The sequence below is a fragment of the Gymnodraco acuticeps genome, unplaced genomic scaffold (genome assembly GCF_902827175.1).
Source record: "Gymnodraco acuticeps unplaced genomic scaffold, fGymAcu1.1, whole genome shotgun sequence".
NCBI classification, from domain to species: Eukaryota; Metazoa; Chordata; class Actinopteri; order Perciformes; family Bathydraconidae; genus Gymnodraco; species Gymnodraco acuticeps.
The window spans coordinates 471,550-490,866 of NW_022991187.1; the positions used below are offsets into that span (position 1 = coordinate 471,550).

At 42.0% G+C, this 19,317-nt stretch overlaps 1 protein-coding gene across 1 annotated transcript in view; it reads left to right on the forward strand.

Annotated features, from left to right (window-relative positions):
- The window catches only part of dnah10 (dynein axonemal heavy chain 10), a 38,095-nt gene that overhangs the window by 13,836 nt on the left and 4,942 nt on the right, over window positions 1–19,317 (forward strand). Inside the window, exons 30-66 of the mRNA XM_034238404.1 lie at window positions 133–402; window positions 481–664; window positions 759–893; window positions 1,612–1,768; window positions 1,929–2,116; window positions 2,509–2,655; window positions 4,822–5,013; window positions 5,165–5,283; window positions 5,362–5,520; window positions 5,612–5,747; window positions 5,853–5,975; window positions 6,063–6,194; window positions 6,300–6,516; window positions 7,422–7,541; window positions 7,652–7,797; window positions 7,878–8,030; window positions 9,231–9,491; window positions 9,569–9,741; window positions 9,820–9,913; window positions 10,097–10,264; window positions 10,916–11,104; window positions 12,802–12,973; window positions 13,085–13,288; window positions 13,369–13,449; window positions 13,956–14,153; window positions 14,260–14,421; window positions 15,261–15,435; window positions 16,122–16,303; window positions 16,383–16,519; window positions 16,604–16,821; window positions 16,947–17,168; window positions 17,290–17,437; window positions 17,560–17,839; window positions 17,944–18,173; window positions 18,270–18,543; window positions 18,903–19,007; window positions 19,099–19,253. Of these exons, the coding sequence (XP_034094295.1) occupies window positions 133–402; window positions 481–664; window positions 759–893; window positions 1,612–1,768; window positions 1,929–2,116; window positions 2,509–2,655; window positions 4,822–5,013; window positions 5,165–5,283; window positions 5,362–5,520; window positions 5,612–5,747; window positions 5,853–5,975; window positions 6,063–6,194; window positions 6,300–6,516; window positions 7,422–7,541; window positions 7,652–7,797; window positions 7,878–8,030; window positions 9,231–9,491; window positions 9,569–9,741; window positions 9,820–9,913; window positions 10,097–10,264; window positions 10,916–11,104; window positions 12,802–12,973; window positions 13,085–13,288; window positions 13,369–13,449; window positions 13,956–14,153; window positions 14,260–14,421; window positions 15,261–15,435; window positions 16,122–16,303; window positions 16,383–16,519; window positions 16,604–16,821; window positions 16,947–17,168; window positions 17,290–17,437; window positions 17,560–17,839; window positions 17,944–18,173; window positions 18,270–18,543; window positions 18,903–19,007; window positions 19,099–19,253 (6,406 nt within the window). The remainder of the gene's footprint in view (window positions 1–132; window positions 403–480; window positions 665–758; window positions 894–1,611; window positions 1,769–1,928; window positions 2,117–2,508; window positions 2,656–4,821; window positions 5,014–5,164; window positions 5,284–5,361; window positions 5,521–5,611; window positions 5,748–5,852; window positions 5,976–6,062; window positions 6,195–6,299; window positions 6,517–7,421; window positions 7,542–7,651; window positions 7,798–7,877; window positions 8,031–9,230; window positions 9,492–9,568; window positions 9,742–9,819; window positions 9,914–10,096; window positions 10,265–10,915; window positions 11,105–12,801; window positions 12,974–13,084; window positions 13,289–13,368; window positions 13,450–13,955; window positions 14,154–14,259; window positions 14,422–15,260; window positions 15,436–16,121; window positions 16,304–16,382; window positions 16,520–16,603; window positions 16,822–16,946; window positions 17,169–17,289; window positions 17,438–17,559; window positions 17,840–17,943; window positions 18,174–18,269; window positions 18,544–18,902; window positions 19,008–19,098; window positions 19,254–19,317) is intronic.

A 19,317-nucleotide genomic window follows, 5' to 3' on the forward strand; every position in this document is an offset into this window, starting at 1 on the left:
CTTCAAAAAAGAAATTCAAAAAGTAGATGACTTTTTAACATTATACTCAAAGGGCCAGTAAATATCACCCAGGGGCAGCCAATTGAATAGCCCTGGAGTACACGGTAAATGTGTGGTTTCCTCGTCTCTCAGGGTGGAATGGATGATGCTGTACCAGGGAATGGTGGTGCTGGCTGCAAGTCAAGTGTGGTGGACCTGGGAGGTAGAGGACGTCTTTAAAAGTGTGAAGAAAGGAGAGAAGAACGCACTGAAGACCTATGCTATCAAAATGCACAAGCAGATTAATGAGTTGGTCAAACGCATTACACAACCTATGAAGACAAATGACAGGCGAAAGATAAACACTGTCCTCATCATCGATGTCCATGCAAGAGACATCGTAGACAGCTTTGTACAAAACAGGTATTATTTTTCTCATCACACATGTCAGCGTAAGTAATGTGTAGGTGAACTTATATTACAATGTTATTCTCTTTCCAGTATAATGGACGCACAGGAGTTTGAGTGGGAAAGCCAACTGAGATTCTTCTGGGTCAAGAAACACGACAACCTATTTGTGCGTCAGTGCAGTGCGTCGTTCTCTTACGGCTACGAATACATGGGGTTAAACGGACGATTGGTTATAACCCCACTGACAGACCGTATCTACCTCACCCTCACGCAGGTCTGAGAAGCTTTCCACATTTGTATCACCCAAGCAGAAACGTGTATATTGTCAGCTTGTGATGTCTGTATGTGGGTGTTTATTTGTAATACAGGCCCTCTCCATGTACCTGGGTGGAGCTCCTGCTGGACCGGCTGGTACAGGGAAGACAGAGTCCACCAAAGACCTGGCCAAGGCTTTGGGCCTGCTCTGTGTGGTGACCAACTGTGGGGAGGGCATGGACCACATGGTGAGAAGCTTGAAGAGTAAACAGCTGCTGCGAAGTGACTTAAACCTGTTCCCTGACCTTTCCCTTAGATAAGACATCCATTCTTTACATTATAATTCACCTAAGGTTATTAAGTTATTTCCTGATGTTTTTGCGCTAAGGAAAAATAATGTCTCAATTTATTTAAAACATATTTTTATAGAAGAACAATGTTTGAGACAATAGAGTGCCACAGTGATGCGCCCTAAATCATAAATCTATCGATTAGGTTTATGTTTCAAAAATTATAAAAGTAGGGTAGACATGTGGATATTATCCGGTTGAACACAACGTGATCTGTCTCTTCAATTTGTGTCTACCACAGAGGAAAAAATGCTAACTTACTTCCGCATTTTAGGATGCGTCACTGTGGCACTCTTAACGGCAACCAAAATGTCACTAATAGAAAATACCATAAAATGATTGAACTCGTGTAAAATGTAAATGATCAAGCTTCTTTGCACGTGAATTGTATCAATCTGCTCAGTTGCATCGTCTCATCTCTACTTTTTATGGTCTGTTGAGTGTGCAAACTTAACTCTGTTGCACTCTCTGCTGGACAAAGGAGTCACACTTTTTATTTGTCACTAGCTTTTTTCCATAAACTCCATTCCATTGTTTGAGGAACCTGCGACCCACGTTACACTGTAGCTTTGTATATGACATTAAAATCTTTGAATCCTCTCCTCTTGGTTCTCAGGCTATGGGTAAGATCTTCTCTGGCCTTGCCCAATGTGGAGCGTGGGGTTGCTTCGATGAGTTCAATCGCATCGATGCCTCAGTGCTGTCAGTTATCTCCTCCCAAATCCAGACTATCCGCAAAGCTCTCATTCTGCACCTGACAAGGTTTCATGTAAGTCTGTTGTAGTTATGCAGAACCAGTTATGAATACACTGAAAATAAGTTCCTGAATGTTTCACAGAGAAGGTTATTTGACATTTTTACTAACTTGCTTATTTAGCCTACACACAGTTGTTGAACTCTATTCCCTCTAAACGACACCTTTGTCATTATCAGTTCGAGGGCAGGAGATCAGCCTGGACGGTCGCATGGGGATCTTCATCACCATGAACCCAGGGTATGCAGGACGCACAGAGCTGCCAGAATCAGTGAAAGCCCTGTTCAGACCGGTGGTGGTCATTGTGCCTGACCTCCAGCAGATTTGTGAGATCATGCTCTTCTCTGAGGGCTTCTTATTGGCCAAGGTGAAGGACACACACACACACACACACACACACACACACACACACACACACACACACACACACACACACACACACACACACACACACACACACACACACACACACACACACACACACACACACACACACACACACACACACACACACACACACACACACACACACACACACACACACACACACACAGCACAGATTACATTGTTAGTACGTATATGAGTAATGTATGCTTATATGATATAACATTCACATTGGTGTGCTCAGGATGTTTTAAAATGCAAGGATCATTAATAGTGACTAAAAACATGTAACATGTGATCATTTTAAGACTAGAAAGACAATATTACACTCTAGACTGAAAACGGTTTGTCGCTCTCTACACTTGTTCGATTCAGGTGCTGGCAAAGAAGATGACAGTACTGTATAAGCTGGCCCGTGAGCAGCTGTCCAAGCAGTCTCATTATGACTTTGGCCTGCGAGCTCTGAAGTCTGTCTTGGTGATGGCAGGAGAGCTGAAGAGAGGCTCTCCACATCTCAGTGAGGTACTAACACAATTATTTAATATTCTCACATTAACTTTAGGCTCATTTTCAATACAGAACTGCTTATTTATTCGATTGTCATCCTTCAGGTATACACTGATGCTTTATTTCTGTTGGGAAAATGATATATGGTATAGATTGCCCGATGCAAGGTTCAGATGAGGTCTTTTTAAGCTGCCGTCACATGACATGCGGTAAAATGACTCTGCGCTGACGTTACTGTTGTTGGTTATTACCGCTTATCATGTGAAGGCAGCTTTAGTGTCTTCCAAGCATCTTACAAAAGAAAGCAATAACTCTGGTTTTAAAGTGCTTTATTAAAGGTTTCAGTCTGGATTAATACCTGACTCTAGTGTAAGAGTCGGTGAGGGATGATAATTTATTCCGGGAAATTACTCAGACCTACTAATTGATCTAACCGAAGTTATTGAGTATATGTAAGTTTACTGCTTGGCTCAGATCCACCAACGTCAGCAATATCTCACCTCTATTAACTCCCCGAAGAACCAGGTTCAATTAACTGCTGTTTCAATTCAGATAACTCTCTTAAATCTGTTTAAGCGATCCCGAAGGATTTTGATATCAGTAAATGAGGTGTGGCCCTACCTAAGTGTGAGTGTGGCAGGGTGCAATCTTACCTTTGAAGCAGGAGAGGAGAGCGCAGATGTCTTTTAAGTTGTCCCAATCCAAAAGGTGGGATCAGTTTATTTGAAGAAAAATAGGTCCAAACTAATACAGGGTTTTTACCTTCTCTCTTTACAACATTATAATCATACTAAACCTATCATGCTGTGATCATGTTCTAATATGAAACTTCAATTCACAGTTTTTACATTTATTACCAAAATTGTAATTTCAACTGCCCAATTCAGTTTGTGATTTTTAAATCTCCCGATATAATTTAGAGGCATTTCCTCTTAAAAGACCGGTGTTAATAAAAAGCACATTCAAACTTTCATTTTCACCCAATCAATTCACATCAATTCCATACCTTTTTTCCGACACAGATGGCGGGTACTAACATTCAAAAACCCATACCTATCCGCATGAATTCAGAGGAAGATTCCTCACAGCTGGCGGGCCTAATATTCACAACCACACTCCTATATTCCAACACAGATGGCGGGTATTAACATTCAAAAACCCATACCTATCCACATGAATTCAGAGGAAGATTCCTCACAGCTGGCGGGCCTAATATTCACAAACACATCTAAATTCATTCCACTCATTTCACAAAGTAATTCACTCGGCATTCAACCAAGAAATTTGAGAGATATTTACGAAGTCTGAGAGAATCTTACCGAGAGCTATTAACCCAGCTCTGAGGGACAGAGCTTACCGAGAGAGAGCATACCAGGGGAACCCCCCTCTCTCTCGCTCTCTCCCAAAAAGAAAGTTCCTCCCTCTCTGCCAGTGTCTTTATGCTCAACAACAGGATATAGAAACCTAAAGACACCTCCTCTATACCCATATTATAAAACTGGGCATGGCCTCTGATGTACAGGACTGGACATGGACTATTGGCTATGGCATAAGACACACCTTCCCATGTTTGTGTAAAAAGGACAAGACCCCTGCAGGACTTGCAAAAATAATATTCTCAGCTATGACATAACCTCCTTTTTGGGGCCTCAATGTATTTCTCCTTAAGTCAGGAGCCCCCCTCCCTGTGTACTGCTGTGAGAGGAGAGGGAAGAAACTGCCTTCTCCCTTATCAGTGACACCCATAAATCATTATAGGCCTTACACTCAACTTAACAAACCACTTGGTTTATACTGTAAATATAGAAAAACATAACATATGAAACATTTTCATTGTGAATACATACAAGAATATAATTCATTATACTTGATTATAATTAACTTTCGTTTTAAGTATTCAACATACTATGAAGATCTCAACACTAGATAAATGACCATCCCTTAGCCCCATGTTAAGAAAATACAAGTCTACGTTAATAAACTTAAGCGCCGAAGGTTTAAGAAACATGAAAAGAGGTTAAACAAGTGAGAGTTCACAGATCTAAAATTGTGATTATGTTTGAGATTGTTAATGAAAAAAGAATAGGTTAATTTGATATGACAGATTTTCAATTGATTTTATGTTGTTAATTTGAAATGGACAATTCATGTAGGCATTGTTGTATTCTACCCTCTCCACAGGACGTGGTTTTGATGCGTGCTCTCAGGGACATGAACCTTCCAAAGTTTGTGTTTGAGGACGTGCCTCTGTTCCTCGGGCTGATCTCAGATCTGTTCCCTGGGCTGGACTGCCCTCGGGTTCGCTATCCAAACTTCAATGATGCCGTGGAAGGGATCCTGGAAGAGCACAAATACGTCATGCTGCCAAACCAGGTTACTCATCTGGGTCTACATTTTATTCTTTGATATACAGGCTTTCTTACACAAGTTAAAGACTGTGTAGTTACATTGGCAAATATGTATTTGGGCATGTGAGTGTTTGGATAATGATTCACCCTTTTCTTCATGCTGTCGGTGGTTTCAGGTGGATAAAGTGGTGCAGATGTACGAGACGATGATGACGAGACACACTACGATGATTGTGGGCCCCACAGGCGGAGGGAAATCGGTTGTGATTAGCACATTGTGTCAAGCTCAGACCAAGTCAGTTCACATTGGTTTACATCACCTTCCTGATCTTTTGTGTGAACAATAGTGATATTTATTTTCACTCATCATCAGATTGGGAGACCACACCAAGATTTATCCCCTGAACCCTAAAGCCATGAGTGTCATTGAACTTTACGGTATTCTGGACCCTGAGACTCGAGACTGGACTGACGGGATCTTATCCAACATCTTCCGGGACATCAACAGGCCTACTGACAAAAAAGAGCGAAGGTAAACAAACAGAGAAGTGTTAGCCGTTTTTTAAAATGTGCAGGGTGCAAGTTACACCTCTCATTCATACTATATGAACTCTGCCTCACAGGTACATCCTGTTCGATGGGGACGTGGATGCTCTGTGGGTCGAGAATATGAACTCAGTGATGGACGACAACAAGATCCTTACACTAGCTAATGGAGAACGGATACGTTTACAGAATCACTGTGCTATGCTTTTCGAGGTTTGTCTCACTTTGAAGATGGCTGTCAGCAAAAAAAACCTTTACTTACAATTTACTGCAAAGCAACACTCAAATCAATAATGTGAGGAAACTTCGTCACCACAGGTTGGAGATCTGCAGTATGCTTCCCCTGCTACTGTTTCCCGCTGTGGGATGGTTTTCGTTGACCCCAAAAATCTCCGTTACACCCCATACTGGCAGAGATGGGTAATCGACAGAACTGACGAGGTGAAAAAAACATATGCACCATATCTAAAACGTGCACATGTGTATCACTTGATGGTATCTCAGCAATGTTATTTGTTTTTCATCTAGGAACAAAAAGTGCTCAACCAACTGTTTGAGAAGTATGTGCACAGCTCTATTGAAATGATTGTGGAAGGTATTGTTAATGGCAAACAGGGCCAGAAACTGAAGAATGTTGTCCCTCAGACAGATCTGAACATGGTAGGTTAATCTCATTCATGCACAATGTTCTCCATTACCAGTGTTGTTGTATCTATGCATGAAGATAAATAAGTCCTATGGTTGACTTCTTGTCCGTGTGTTCAGGTAACTCAGCTGTGCTTGACACTGGATGCACTGCTTGAGAGTGAGAGTTTCACTGCTGAAGTACTGGAGTGTTACTTCCTGGAAGCTCTGTACTGCTCACTGGGGGCCACGTTGATGGAGAGCAGCAGGATCAAGTTTGATGAGTTCATCAAAAAACTCTCGTGTCTCAGCACAGTGCATGATGAGAAGGCCCTGGCTGGGCCTGGTGAGATCCCAGGTACATCTAAATGGAAAACAATATTAAGATCACCCATTAAAAAAAATGTTAAAGGTCCCATGTCATGGCCATTTCTACTGATCATAATTCCATTGTTGAGGTCTACTAAAATACATTTATATTGTGCAATTTTCTAAAATCTCATTGGTTTCTCATACAGCATCTCTGTATAGTATGTGTATTCACTCTCTGTCCTAAACGGCTTGTTGGAGCTCCTGCCCCCCCCTCCCTGTGAGCCCAGTGGCCGTCTGCGAGACAGCGAGACACAGCGAAACCCAGCCCGAAACACACACACACACCCGCAGCCTGGCTGGGAGTTTGTGTGTGTGCCCAGAGTGTGTGTGTGTGTGAGGAAGTCCACGGATTAGTCCAAACGTAACGGCTCCGCGGACGTTACGTTACGTCACTATACCCCAAATACGTAGAAATCTCCAACGAGGCGTTCCGGGGCAGCATAGACAGGTCTTTTCTGTGTTAGTGTTTTACTCGCTAGAGGGTGTACTTTGAGGGTTTGTGACTCTGCAGACCGTTTACATGCATAACAACCTTCATGACACACAAGGGGACGGGTAATAACCGGAAAAGCATGACATGGGACCTTTAAGGTTATAGTTGATGGTGGATAACACGTTATATCGTATACTATAGAATAAGGGTGGAAGATATAACTAGAGTAGATATATAAGGATGGTCTTTTATGAAAAAGTACGTCATTTTATATATCATTGCATGCACTTACTGTAGAACAATCTAGAAACATGGTTTCTGTAGAATGAATAGATATCATGATGAGAAAAAAACAGTTATATATTTTTGATATTATTATCTACCCACATTTATAAGGATGTTTTATCATGTCACTTTTCTATCCTTTTGTTAATCACACATTTTCTGAATCCATATAGGCTATCTCCCAACCCTGTATGATTTCCATTTTGATGGAACACAGCAGAAGTGGGTTACCTGGAGTTCTCTGGTCCCAAAATACATTTACAACCCTGAGATGAAGTTTGCTGATATTCTAGGTAAAGAGCAAAAACCAAGTGACTGCATTCATACACATGGATTTAAACCTGTAGGCCCTCCGAAGCCCTTTCTTCGACTTTAATTAACTGATCCTTCATCTTTGCTTAAGTACCAACTATCGACACCACGAGAGCCAGTTGGATCCTGGAACAGATGGTGAAGATAAAGAGGCCGGTGCTGCTGGTCGGAGAGTCAGGCACTTCCAAGACTGCCACCATCCATAACTTCATGAAGAACCTCAATGCAGACAGAATTGTAATGTCCCTCTCTAACCTCAAATTTGCTAATTTCTTCTGTCACTTGAGGGGAGTTAATTTCTTACCATCTGTTTCTAGATTACTCTGATCATCAACCTATCATCCAGAACGACTTCCATGGACCTGCAGAGGAACCTGGAGGCCAATGTGGAGAAAAGAACCAAAGAGATCTATGGGCCTACTATGGGGAAGAGACTGCTGGTCCTCATAGATGACATGAATATGCCTAAGGTACATGCTCCAGGCTCTCAGCTCCTTTACTGTGACAGCCCGTGTATGCTTGATATTATGTTAGGGATAATGTGCAGCGAGGCGGTCATTGTCCTTTTTTCGATAATGACTGCCTTGCTGCACATTATCCCGCTTATTACACGGCCACATACTAAATACACTAACGACTTGAATCCCAATATTAATCAAAATGAAGTTATTGGCTTGAAAATGATCGTATTGCTTCCGCTAAGAAAAAAAAGGAACAGCGGCTGAAACTGCGGCAATAACCATTTCATTTAAAATGACTGATCAATGTTTTCTGTAACTGTCCAAGTCTGTTCACAGTTTATTTTCCTCTAACAAGTCCTTAAACACTGCCAGAGCCCATACCATGTTCCTGTACTTCCTGTCTGCCTTCTTCTGCTGATTTATCTGACGACTAACACTCTGTCTTTTAACCTCTTTACTTCTCTCCCTTGATCCTCCAACGGTGATGTTATGCTTAGCAGCGGTGTGTTATCGACTATTAACAACCTCTGAAATGTCCGAAATGACCTGTTAGTGCAATTTATGGCTCACCAACCTTAAATGTTAACACAGAGAGAGATCAATAAAACACAAATATGGTTGAGATTAATTATTATTCAGTTGCGCAACAAACAAATAATAATGGGGAAACATTTACCTTGCTTCTCAGCAACCAATCGCAGAAATGCCCCCAGACCAGAAAGATCTCATGTGCTTTATACATGTATAACACACACGAACATACACTTGAACCAGCATACGTGGCAGAGATGTTCAAACCTTATACAGTCATATATGTTGCATCCTCTGAGTTTTACATGATCCCAGATGTCATGACCTTATTTAGCAGCTACCACACATGCTAATGTCTACAACTGCTGGTGAAGACTTCAGCTGATTGCCTATAGATGGGCCTCCCTCCTGCAAACCAAATGAACAACACACCGTCCACTATAGATCATCTCAACACGTCTAACATATGAATCTACTGTTGATGATTATAATCTAATCAGCCTCTTTGTACTTCCGCTCACCCCTAATAATTGCGGAGGAGACGATGAGGCCTCTCTGACCTGTGTTACCTTAATGAATAAGCGAGAAATACGCTGTAATAAGGAATCTGCCATAACAGACCAATCAGAATCGAGTATTCAACTAAGCCGTGTAATAATGTATCGCATGCTCGTCCAGGTGGATAGCTACGGCACGCAACAGCCTATCGCACTGCTGAGGCTGTTATTGGACCGAGGAGGCATGTATGACAGAGGGAAGGATCTTAACCACAAAACCCTCAAGGACCTTGGTTTTATTGCGTCCATGGGGAAGGCAGGAGGGGGGAGGAACGAGGTGGACCCCCGCTTCGTCTCGCTCTTCAGTGTCTTCAACATCCCCTTCCCTGCAGTGGAGTCTCTCCAGCTTATCTACGCTTCCATTATCAAAGGCCACACCAGAGTGAGTATTTCTCTTTCCATTTAAATTAATGTCAGAATCTTAATCATCAGATTTTATAAACTTGGACAATGTTTCAGGAATTTGAAGACGCCATACAGAAGGTTTGTGATAAAGTCACCTTGTGCACACTGGAGTTGTACAGCAACATCATCAAAGATCTGCCCCCCACTCCCTCCAAGTTCCACTACATCTTCAACCTGAGGGACCTGTCCAGGGTCTACAATGGGCTGACCCTCACCAAACCTGACAGGTGTGATCTACCACATTCAATTAGACTTTGTTAGAAGTGTATGTTTCGTAATGTAATCACCTGATTTCTTTCTGATAGGTTTTTGACTGTCAACCAATTTGTGCGTGTCTGGAGGAATGAATGCCTGAGAATCTTCCATGACAGACTCATTGATGAAAATGACAAGGCCTTGGTAATTATTGTTAATAAGAGTAGTACATATTTACTGTAGATTCTGCTGCTTTGACCGCACGGACAAAAACAACAACTGCTCCTTTTAATCTAATTACATATGTAGGCTCCTCTACTGTATACAGAATAGTTTTGAAGTGTTGTCATCTAGCTACCTTTACCAACATGTGTTATTCATCACCAGGTCCAAGGCCACATAAAGAATCTGATTGAGGAGCATTTTAAGTCCGACATGGAGTCAATCATGAGGGACCCAATTATTTTTGGAGACTACAGGACAGCCCTCAGTGAGAATGAACCCAGGGTCTATGAGGACATACAGGACTATGATGCGTCAAAAGCCCTGTTTCAGGTATTATCAAGTTATTAACTGTTACCAATGGGTTAGGGTCTCAGTCTAGTTTTATTTTGGTAATCTAAGTGCAAGTACTATTGCTAGTTTTTAAATCATTACATGGTTTAGGACCAAAGTACATTGTTGAACTCCTACATAATTACGAACCATCAAGGTGCCTCAGGTCTTCTGGGACGAGTCTGCTATCGGTTCCGAGAGTAAAAACAAAACATGGAGAGGCAGCATTTAGCTATTATGCCCCGACACTCTGGAACAAACTTCCCAAATCATGCACGTCTGCAAAAACTCTTACTATTTTTAAATCGAGACTGAAAACATATCTCTTTGCCGCTGCTTTTAATTGAGCTGATCATATGCGCACTGCAGGATGCCATTTAAACATGTATTGTATACCTGTTGTGTTTATTTTATTATCTTTGCTTTTTAATGCCTGTTGTAAAATGCCATTGTATAATGTGTTTTTACTGTATTTATTCCTAAAAAGTATTTTCATTAGTTTTGTAAAGCACTTTGAATTGTGGCGTGCTGAAAAGTGCTATATAAATAAACTTGCCTTGTCTAAGTGTGTCATATTACAACAATTTCTAAGAATGAATTCCTGCCATTATCTGTCTTCAATAATACTGAAGGACTACAATGTTTGTGCAGGAAATCCTTGAGGAATATAATGAGAACAAGTCGAGGATGAACCTCGTACTGTTTGTGGATGCCTTGGAACATCTGACCCGCGTGCACCGCATCATCCGGATTGACCGGGGCCATGCCCTGCTTGTTGGGGTGGGGGGCTCCGGCAAGCAGTCCCTTACCAAGCTCGCCGCCTACACCGCAGGATGTGAGGTAGAAAAACACAAGAACCACGACGAGTGTCGTGAAGGGCAAATCATTGTCTATGACGAAGATAGGTCAAATTGTCCTTCCTTTAGGCTTACGATTACACTTTAACCCTTAGATGCATAAGTGGGTCTTTTTTGACCCGGTGAGGTGGTTTTCTTGAAGTGTCTTTGCAATTACATTTTTTTATCATTTCATATTCCAGCTATTCCTCAAAAAACATGCCATTCAGATTTTAAATTACATTTTTATAAATGTTAAGAAATTGTAGTTTTTGTATTGCTACCCCAAGCTTCCATAAGTGGGTCAAAAATGACCCGCATGCTCTTTCTATGGCATCCTATTGGGAACCTTTGATTCTTATCATCTGTTGCTGTCAGGAATACATTCACTGTAGACCACACAGATTACATCACAAGTGACAACTCTCAGGAAGATTATTTTACACAGCAAGATCTGATACCTGATCAACCGGCATGGATTGATGGGGGGTGGGCTATGAGTAGACAGAGGAGAAGAGATGAGTTTTGAAAAGGGACTGGAATACTGTGAGGGTCTCAGAATCTTTGCATCAATATGTTCAAAACGGTTTTTTTCAAAATGTAGAAAAAATGTCTAAAATTATAAATAGTGAAAAATTAAATATAAAATATTTCTAGTGTGAACCAAAATACAATACTAAATATTATACAAGTGATTTTTCTTAATCAAATTGACAAAAAGGGCATAAAAACACATATTATTCTAATACGGGTCCTTTTTGACCCACTTATGGAAGAGTGTCCAGTCACTCGTGCATCTAAGGGTTAAGGAATAGTTAATATACTTTTACTGATGTCATCACTACTAAATACCACATATCAATTTATGCAATAAGGGAATATGTAGACAAGGAAAAATACTTCTAAAATATTATTATTTTGAGCCATAAGAAAAATGTGTCAACGTGATTTTTAAGTCCAAGCGTTGGTTCAGTAAAGCAACTTTTTTGGTAACACAGTCTTCTAAAGCTACAAAATAGAAATGTATGGACTTAGGTCCGGGTTTGTACTCTTTTTTTCTATGTTGTAAAGCAAGGGTGTCAAACTCAAATACACAGTGGGCCAAAATAAAAAAATGGGTGCTAGTCGAGGGCCGGACTGGTTCATTGTTTATTGCAGAACTTATTGAAATGAATTTAGTGCACATATTAAACCTGGAACTAACAAAGCTTAAATTATTGCCTCTAAAAACAACATTAAGCATTAAATAATCAGTTGCATTCTTTTCTTATGGCTCTATCTGCAGCTTTTCCGAGTCATTTCTTATGATCACATTTCTCCACAGGCCAACAACAGCTTCAAAAAAACTATTTCCCTCAAAGAAAAAAACAAACACTCCCTGTTGTCGTGAGAAACAAAGTCCATGTAAACTCAGTTTGCTCTGTGATGCTAGCTCAAGCCAGATACTTGGCATCTCATCTTGGGTGCAAGTTCATCAATGTTTGGGCTCAGGCTCTGAGCTGAGGAGACCCTCAGGATTGAGTGAAGGTGTGTGTGCAATATACCGGCGGGCCAGATCTAATAGTAATTAGAAATTATCCTGCGGGCCGAAATGAAATCCACAAAGGGCCTGATTTGGCCCCCGGGCCTTGAGTTTGACACGTGTTAAAAAATAAAGGACGGTAAACTCTAGCATCTAGTGATGGAATCTGCTTTTCCCAGGTGTTTGAGATAACACTCAGCAGAGGATACGGTGAGACAAACTTCCGTGACGACCTGAAAGCTCTGTACCTGAAGCTTGGCATCGAAAATCAGAAGACAGTGTTCCTCTTTACTGAGGCCCATGTTGCAGAGGAAGGCTTCTTGGAACTCATTAACAACATGCTCACCTCAGGTTAGTTATCATTGTTACCTCCTGGCTCACACCATTACTATTAGTATACTATTAGTATTTGTTTTTCTTCAAAGCAACCGCTGTAACACTGATCATGCTCTCTCTTTACAGGCATTGTTCCCGCATTGTTCCCTGATGATGAGAAGGAGGGCGTACTCAACCAGCTTCGTGATGAGGCTCTTACAATGGGAGTAGGTCCTTCTAAAGAGAGTGTGTGGCAGTATTTTGTCAACAAGAGTGCCAACAATCTACACATTGTTTTAGCCATGTCACCAGTGGGAGACACCCTTAGGACTCGCTGTAGGAACTTCCCAGGTGAAATGCAGTGTCAGGATTCAGATGATTATATTACACTTTCTTATTTTTCCTCTAACTGTCTGTACTTTTTTCCTCAGGACTGATGAATAATACTGTCATAGACTGGTTCCTGCCATGGCCTCCTCAGGCGTTACTTGCAGTGGCTCAGTCTTTCCTTGGTATGTTTTAACCACATTCAAATCTTTTTTTTATTGATTTGTTATGCACAAGTGTTCTTCTTTTAGTTGAAGCAGGAATATAATCCCTACATTTTGAGAATTTCCAGTTTTGTTTTCATTTAAAGGTAGGGTAATTTATTTCAGAAACACTTTTTGTTATATCCCATGGAATGCTCTTAACATCCCGATAGCAATGAATACATTAAATGCTTTGACAAAAAATACATACACAAATTTAATCTGTGGAAGCCGTGGCGCTGTAAAAAGCACGACCAATCATCTGAGCCGGCCCGGCTAAAGTAACTGGATGGCCTACCTGCCTGTCAGCCTTCCATCTGGGCACAAACTTATCTCGTGCCCTCATTGGTCATGTGCGCGTTCGTGTGTGTTGGAGGAGGGGCTCTGTAAGGAAGTGGCAGATTTTTTTCGGCTGCGTACTTTCAAATTCTAGCGCAATCGAGCTAGTTTTCTCCATTCTTACCTACCCTGCCTTTAATTTTCCACAGGTGAAAGTCCAATGATTCCTGAGGCCCACAGTGCAGAAGTGATAGCTCATGTATGCATGGTCCACAGCTCTGTGGGCGACTACAGCAAACTTTTCCAGCAGAAGCTCAGACGGTGTAACTATGTTACTCCGAAGAACTACTTGGACTTTATTAGCACCTATTCTAACCTCTTGGAGGAAAAGGACCAATATATTATGGGTGAGAAGATGCTCTGTGCACTGTGCCACATGGCCACTACATTTTTATGTCTGTGATTATCTGAGAAACTATTTCATAAACTGTTTTGTTAACTCACCTGTAACAGCTCAGTGCAAGCATCTCGGGGGAGGTTTGGATAAACTGAAGGAGGCCAGTGTGCAGCTGGCTGAGTTAAATATCAAGCTAGCAGATCAGAAAGTGGTCCTGGCTGAAAAGTCCATAGCTTGTGAGGCCCTGCTGAACGAGATTGCCACAAACACGGATATAGGTCAGTGAGAACCTGTATCTCTTAACCCTTGGATGCATAAGTGGGTCTTTTTTGACCCGGTGAGGTGGTGTTCTCGTTTATCATTTCATATTCCAGCTATTCCTCAAAAAACATGTTTTGGATATCATGCCATTCACATTTTAAATTGATATTTTGGGTCAATAATGACCCGCATGCTCTTTCTATGGCATCCTATTGGGAACCTTTGATTCTTATCACCTGTTGCTGTCAGGAATACATTCACTGTAGACCACACAGATTACATCACTAGTGACACCTCTCAGGAAGATTATTTTACACAGCAAGATCTGATACCTGTCAGTATAATAATAATACATTATATTTTTATAGGGCTTTTCAAGGACTCAACATCGCTTTACAATATAAGGGAAGGTTAGGGGGGGGGGTATAGGACTATCAAACTTGATCAACCGGCATGGATTGATGGGGGGTGGGCTATGAGTAGACAAGAGCAGAAGAGATGAGTTTTGAAAAGGGACTGGAATAATGTGAGGGTCTCAGAATAGCGGAGATCTTTGCATCAATATGTTCAAAAGTATTTTTTCAAAATGTAAAAAAAATGTCTAAAATTATAAATAGTGAAAAATTAAATATAAAATGTTTCTAGTGTGAACCAAAATATTATTTTTATTTTTATATTTTCTTAACAAAAATGGCATAAAAACACATTATTCTAATACGGGTCCTTTTAGACCCACTTATGGAAGAGTGTAGGGTCCAGTCACTCGTGCATCTAAGGGTTGACTCAGGGTTAAACCGTCCCTTTGAAACTAAACACAGCCATTACAAACCACTTTTCTTTATTGTTCCTTTCCTAGCCGAGGAAAAAAAGGCTCTGGCAGAAGACAAAGCCAAAGAGATTGAAGAGCAGAACAAAGTGATAGCTGTGGAGAAGAAGGAAGCTGAAAGTTCCCTGGCTGAGGCTCTGCCTGCATTAGAGTCAGCCCGCATCGCCCTGCAAGACCTGGAGAAATCTGATGTCACAGAGATCCGGTAAACTCCGCTGCTTACTCAGAGCATCGCTTACATTCTGTCAAACAAATGTGGAGTTGCTAAATCTTCTAAAGTGTTGAATCAAGCCGTGATAAACATGCATAACCTGACTAAATACTTACGCCATCGATCAATGCTATAGCTTTTCCTGCTGTGGGGGAAACTTCTGAAGCATTTGGAAACAGGACTCGGAGTGACACGATGGAGAGCTGGAGCTTTGATGGCAAACACTGACGGTTTATTTGGAGCTTCGGCCGGAGAATTCGCAAGACATGTCCCGTGCCACGAGTTGACCACGTGGTTGAGATGCCACAATCAATTCTGAAGAACTCTTCTGTAGTTCGAGGTTTTAACTAGTTCGGAGTGTAATAATCAACATTCTTTATCAGCGAGACTAAACAAATATGGACCCTGAATCTAACTAGAGCTGTCGCCCATAGGAAATAATGTGCGCCAGGGAACCTACGTCCCTGAACAATAAACTACCTCATGGCGGCTTGTGCTCGGTCATAAGCTGGCAACAACAATGCGCCCAAGCTGCTCCTCCTTAAGAGAGATGGCAGCAATACCCAAGGCCGTAGACCTATGCCGTGGGAAAGGAGACAATGATGAACTGTGTCAAAGGTTGAATACCTAAGCAAATTATTCACTAACACCTGCCTTTTTTCTGCTGTTATATTTTACAGATCTTTTGCAAAGCCACCCAAACAGGTGCAGGTGATTTGCGAGTGCATCCTGGTGATGCGTGGCTACAAGGAGATCAGTTGGCAGTCCGCCAAGGGGATGATGTCCGAGAGTGGCTTCCTGCGCTCGCTGATGGAGCTGGACTGTGATTCCATAAGTAACAACCAGGTCATGACAGTTAAAGGTATGTGGGCTTCAAGACCTATGAATAATATTACCCATGCACTGTGTATGATGTTTTCTTTGCCATTTCCTCTGGCTAGGCTTTCTAAGGAACCTCGGGACCAGCTTTGAGGAGATGCAAGCCATCAGTAAGGCCGGCTCAGGAATGCTCAAATTCGTCGAAGCTATCATGGGTTACTGTGAGGTTGCAAGGGAGATTAAACCTAAAAGAGAGAAGGTACGCTTATGTTTGAACATTCTAACATCATACTCTATGAATAGAAACCCAAATTAAACAGCTTTACCTGCAATACTCTTTCAGTTGGCACGCCTAGAGAAGAACTTCTTTCTGATTAAGCGGGAGCTGGAGCGCATTCAGAGTGAGCTTAACAATATCCAGACAGAGTTGAAAGCTCTTGGAGATAAGTACACAGCTGCTATCGAGGAGAAACAGCTGCTACAGGAGGAGGCTGGGCTCATGGAGAGGAGGCTGATCGCTGCTGACAAACTCATCTCTGGCCTGAGCTCTGAAAATGAACGGTGAGGATGTAAAAGGATGCAACACATGGAGTCACAACATCCCTGCTCAGAGAAGCTCATTTCATTTATCTTAATCTCGTTTATTTCCGCACTTTGTTTTTCTCTTATCAATTTGCCCCACTCAGGTGGACACAAGATTTGGAGGAGCTGAAGCAGCGACGCGTTCGTCTCCTGGGTGACTGTCTGGTCTCTGCTGCTTTCCTGAGCTATGTAGGGGCCTTTAGCTCGGACTTTAGGAATGAGATGGTTTACCAAGTATGGGTTAAAGATGTGCAGGAGAGAAACATCCCCTTGAGCCAGCCTTTCATAGTGGAAAACCTTCTGACTGATGAGGTAGAAATCAGCAGGTAAGACAATACACAATGTTGGAAATGAGATGTTATGGTAGCAGGCTAGGTGCTTGTTGCATGTATGTGGAATTGTCTCTACTTTGACAGTTTCCCGGCTCAAACAAACCCTTTTTGACAGATGGGGCTCAGAGGGCTTGCCTCCAGATGAGCTGTCAGTGCAGAACGGGATCCTCACAAGCAGAGGGAGCCGTTTCCCCATGTGTATTGACCCACAGCAGCAAGCCCTTAACTGGATAAAGAAGAAGGAAGCAAAAAATAACCTCAAGGTAAGTCTGTTCATCGCAGCTTTAGTGAGCATCCCACTGCTCCAAAACCAGCCCTTTGGAATGAGTCCCAACTTGTGGTCCTGAAATGTTCATGGACCTCTTTCTCCAACCTCTTTTCTCAGATCTCATCATTCAATGATCCAGACTTCCTGAAGCAGCTAGAGATGGCCATCAAATATGGCTTCCCGTTCCTTTTTCAAGACGTGGATGAGTACATCGACCCTGTGATTGACAATGTCTTGGAGAAGAATGTAAAAGGAGCAGAGGGCCGACAGGTCATCATGCTGGGTGACAAGGAGACGGACTATGATCCAAACTTTAAGCTGTACCTCAACACCAAACTGTCTAACCCCAAATACTCCCCATCAGTGTTTGGAAAAGCCATGGTCATTAACTATACTGGTAAGATTGTGTTGCATGGCTACCATATGTTTGTAAATGGTGAACTGCATGTTCTAAACGCTTAGTATGTCTTTGTCCTTTGATTGTATCTGTGTTACGTGTAGTAACCCTAAAGGGTCTGGAGGACCAGCTGCTGAGTGTTATCATGGGCTTTGAGAAGAAGGAGCTGGAGGAGCAGCGCGAGCTTTTGATACAAGAGACAAGCAACAATAAGAAGCTGCTGAAGAACCTCGGGGACTCCCTGCTCAGAGAGCTAGCCACATCCTCAGGCAACATGTTGGACAACACAGAGTTGGTTACAACATTGGAGGAAACAAAGTCAAAAGCCAGTGAGGTCAGTTAGCGTACGTAAGCTCATGGAGCTCATACTAGCTTTTTCACTGAAGTCGTAAATACTGTTTTTTTCTTTGTTTGATATTGTGATCACCAGGTGTCTGAGAAACTAACGTTGGCTCAGAAGACATCCGTGGACATCGATAAACTCAGAGACGGTTATCGACCTGCTGCAAAGCGCGGTGCCATCTTGTTCTTTGCACTGACAGAAATGGCTCTGGTAAACAGCATGTACCAGTACTCTCTAGCCTCCTACCTGGAAGTGTTTGACTCTTCTCTGCGCAAATCTCTGCCTGACTCCATCCTGCTCCAAAGACTGAAGAACATCATGAACACTCTGACCTACAGTGTCTATAACTATGGCTGCACAGGTACATTATAAACATTGAATCATGGAATGGATGGAAAGGGATACATTTCTTAAGATAAAGCAAATTATTTATGTAAGGGATAATGTGCAGCGAGGCGGTCATTATGGGGAAAAGAACACCCGACAGGCAGATCAGGAGCCCGACGCATGCAGTTTGCTTTTCAGCCAAACTGTATACAGTTAAATCGACCGAACTTCTTTGTGCAGATGTGAGCGTCCTTAACAACAGTCAATAAGTACTTGACAGCGGTCTGTACTACTGGATTAACAATGTGTCAAGTGTTCTGAATTGACCAATCAGAATCGAGTATTCAACTAAACCATTTAATAATATAATCTGAACTAACTGCATACCCATAGGTTTGTTTGAGAGACACAAGCTGCTCTTCTCCTTCAACATGACCATCAAGATTGAACAGGCAGAAGGAAGGTCACCTCAGGAGGAGTTGGAGTTCTTCATCAAGGGTTAGATATTCAAAGAAGTTGAACTCCTCTAAAAGTAGACTACAGTCATTGCACATTAGACAAATGTTTTTTCCCCATCTCATCTGTTAAGGTAATCTATCGCTGGAAAAGAGCACCCGCAAAAAGCCTTTTAGCTGGCTTGCAAACCAAGGCTGGGAGGACATAGTGAAACTAGCAGAGCTGTTTCCCCCGCAGTTTGGCTCTCTGCCGGACGACGTGGAGAAAAATTCCACTGAATGGAAGTCTGTAAGTGGCCAAAGAGACGAGAATCAAAATGGGCATCTTACTTCATCGATGGAGAGTTGACTTT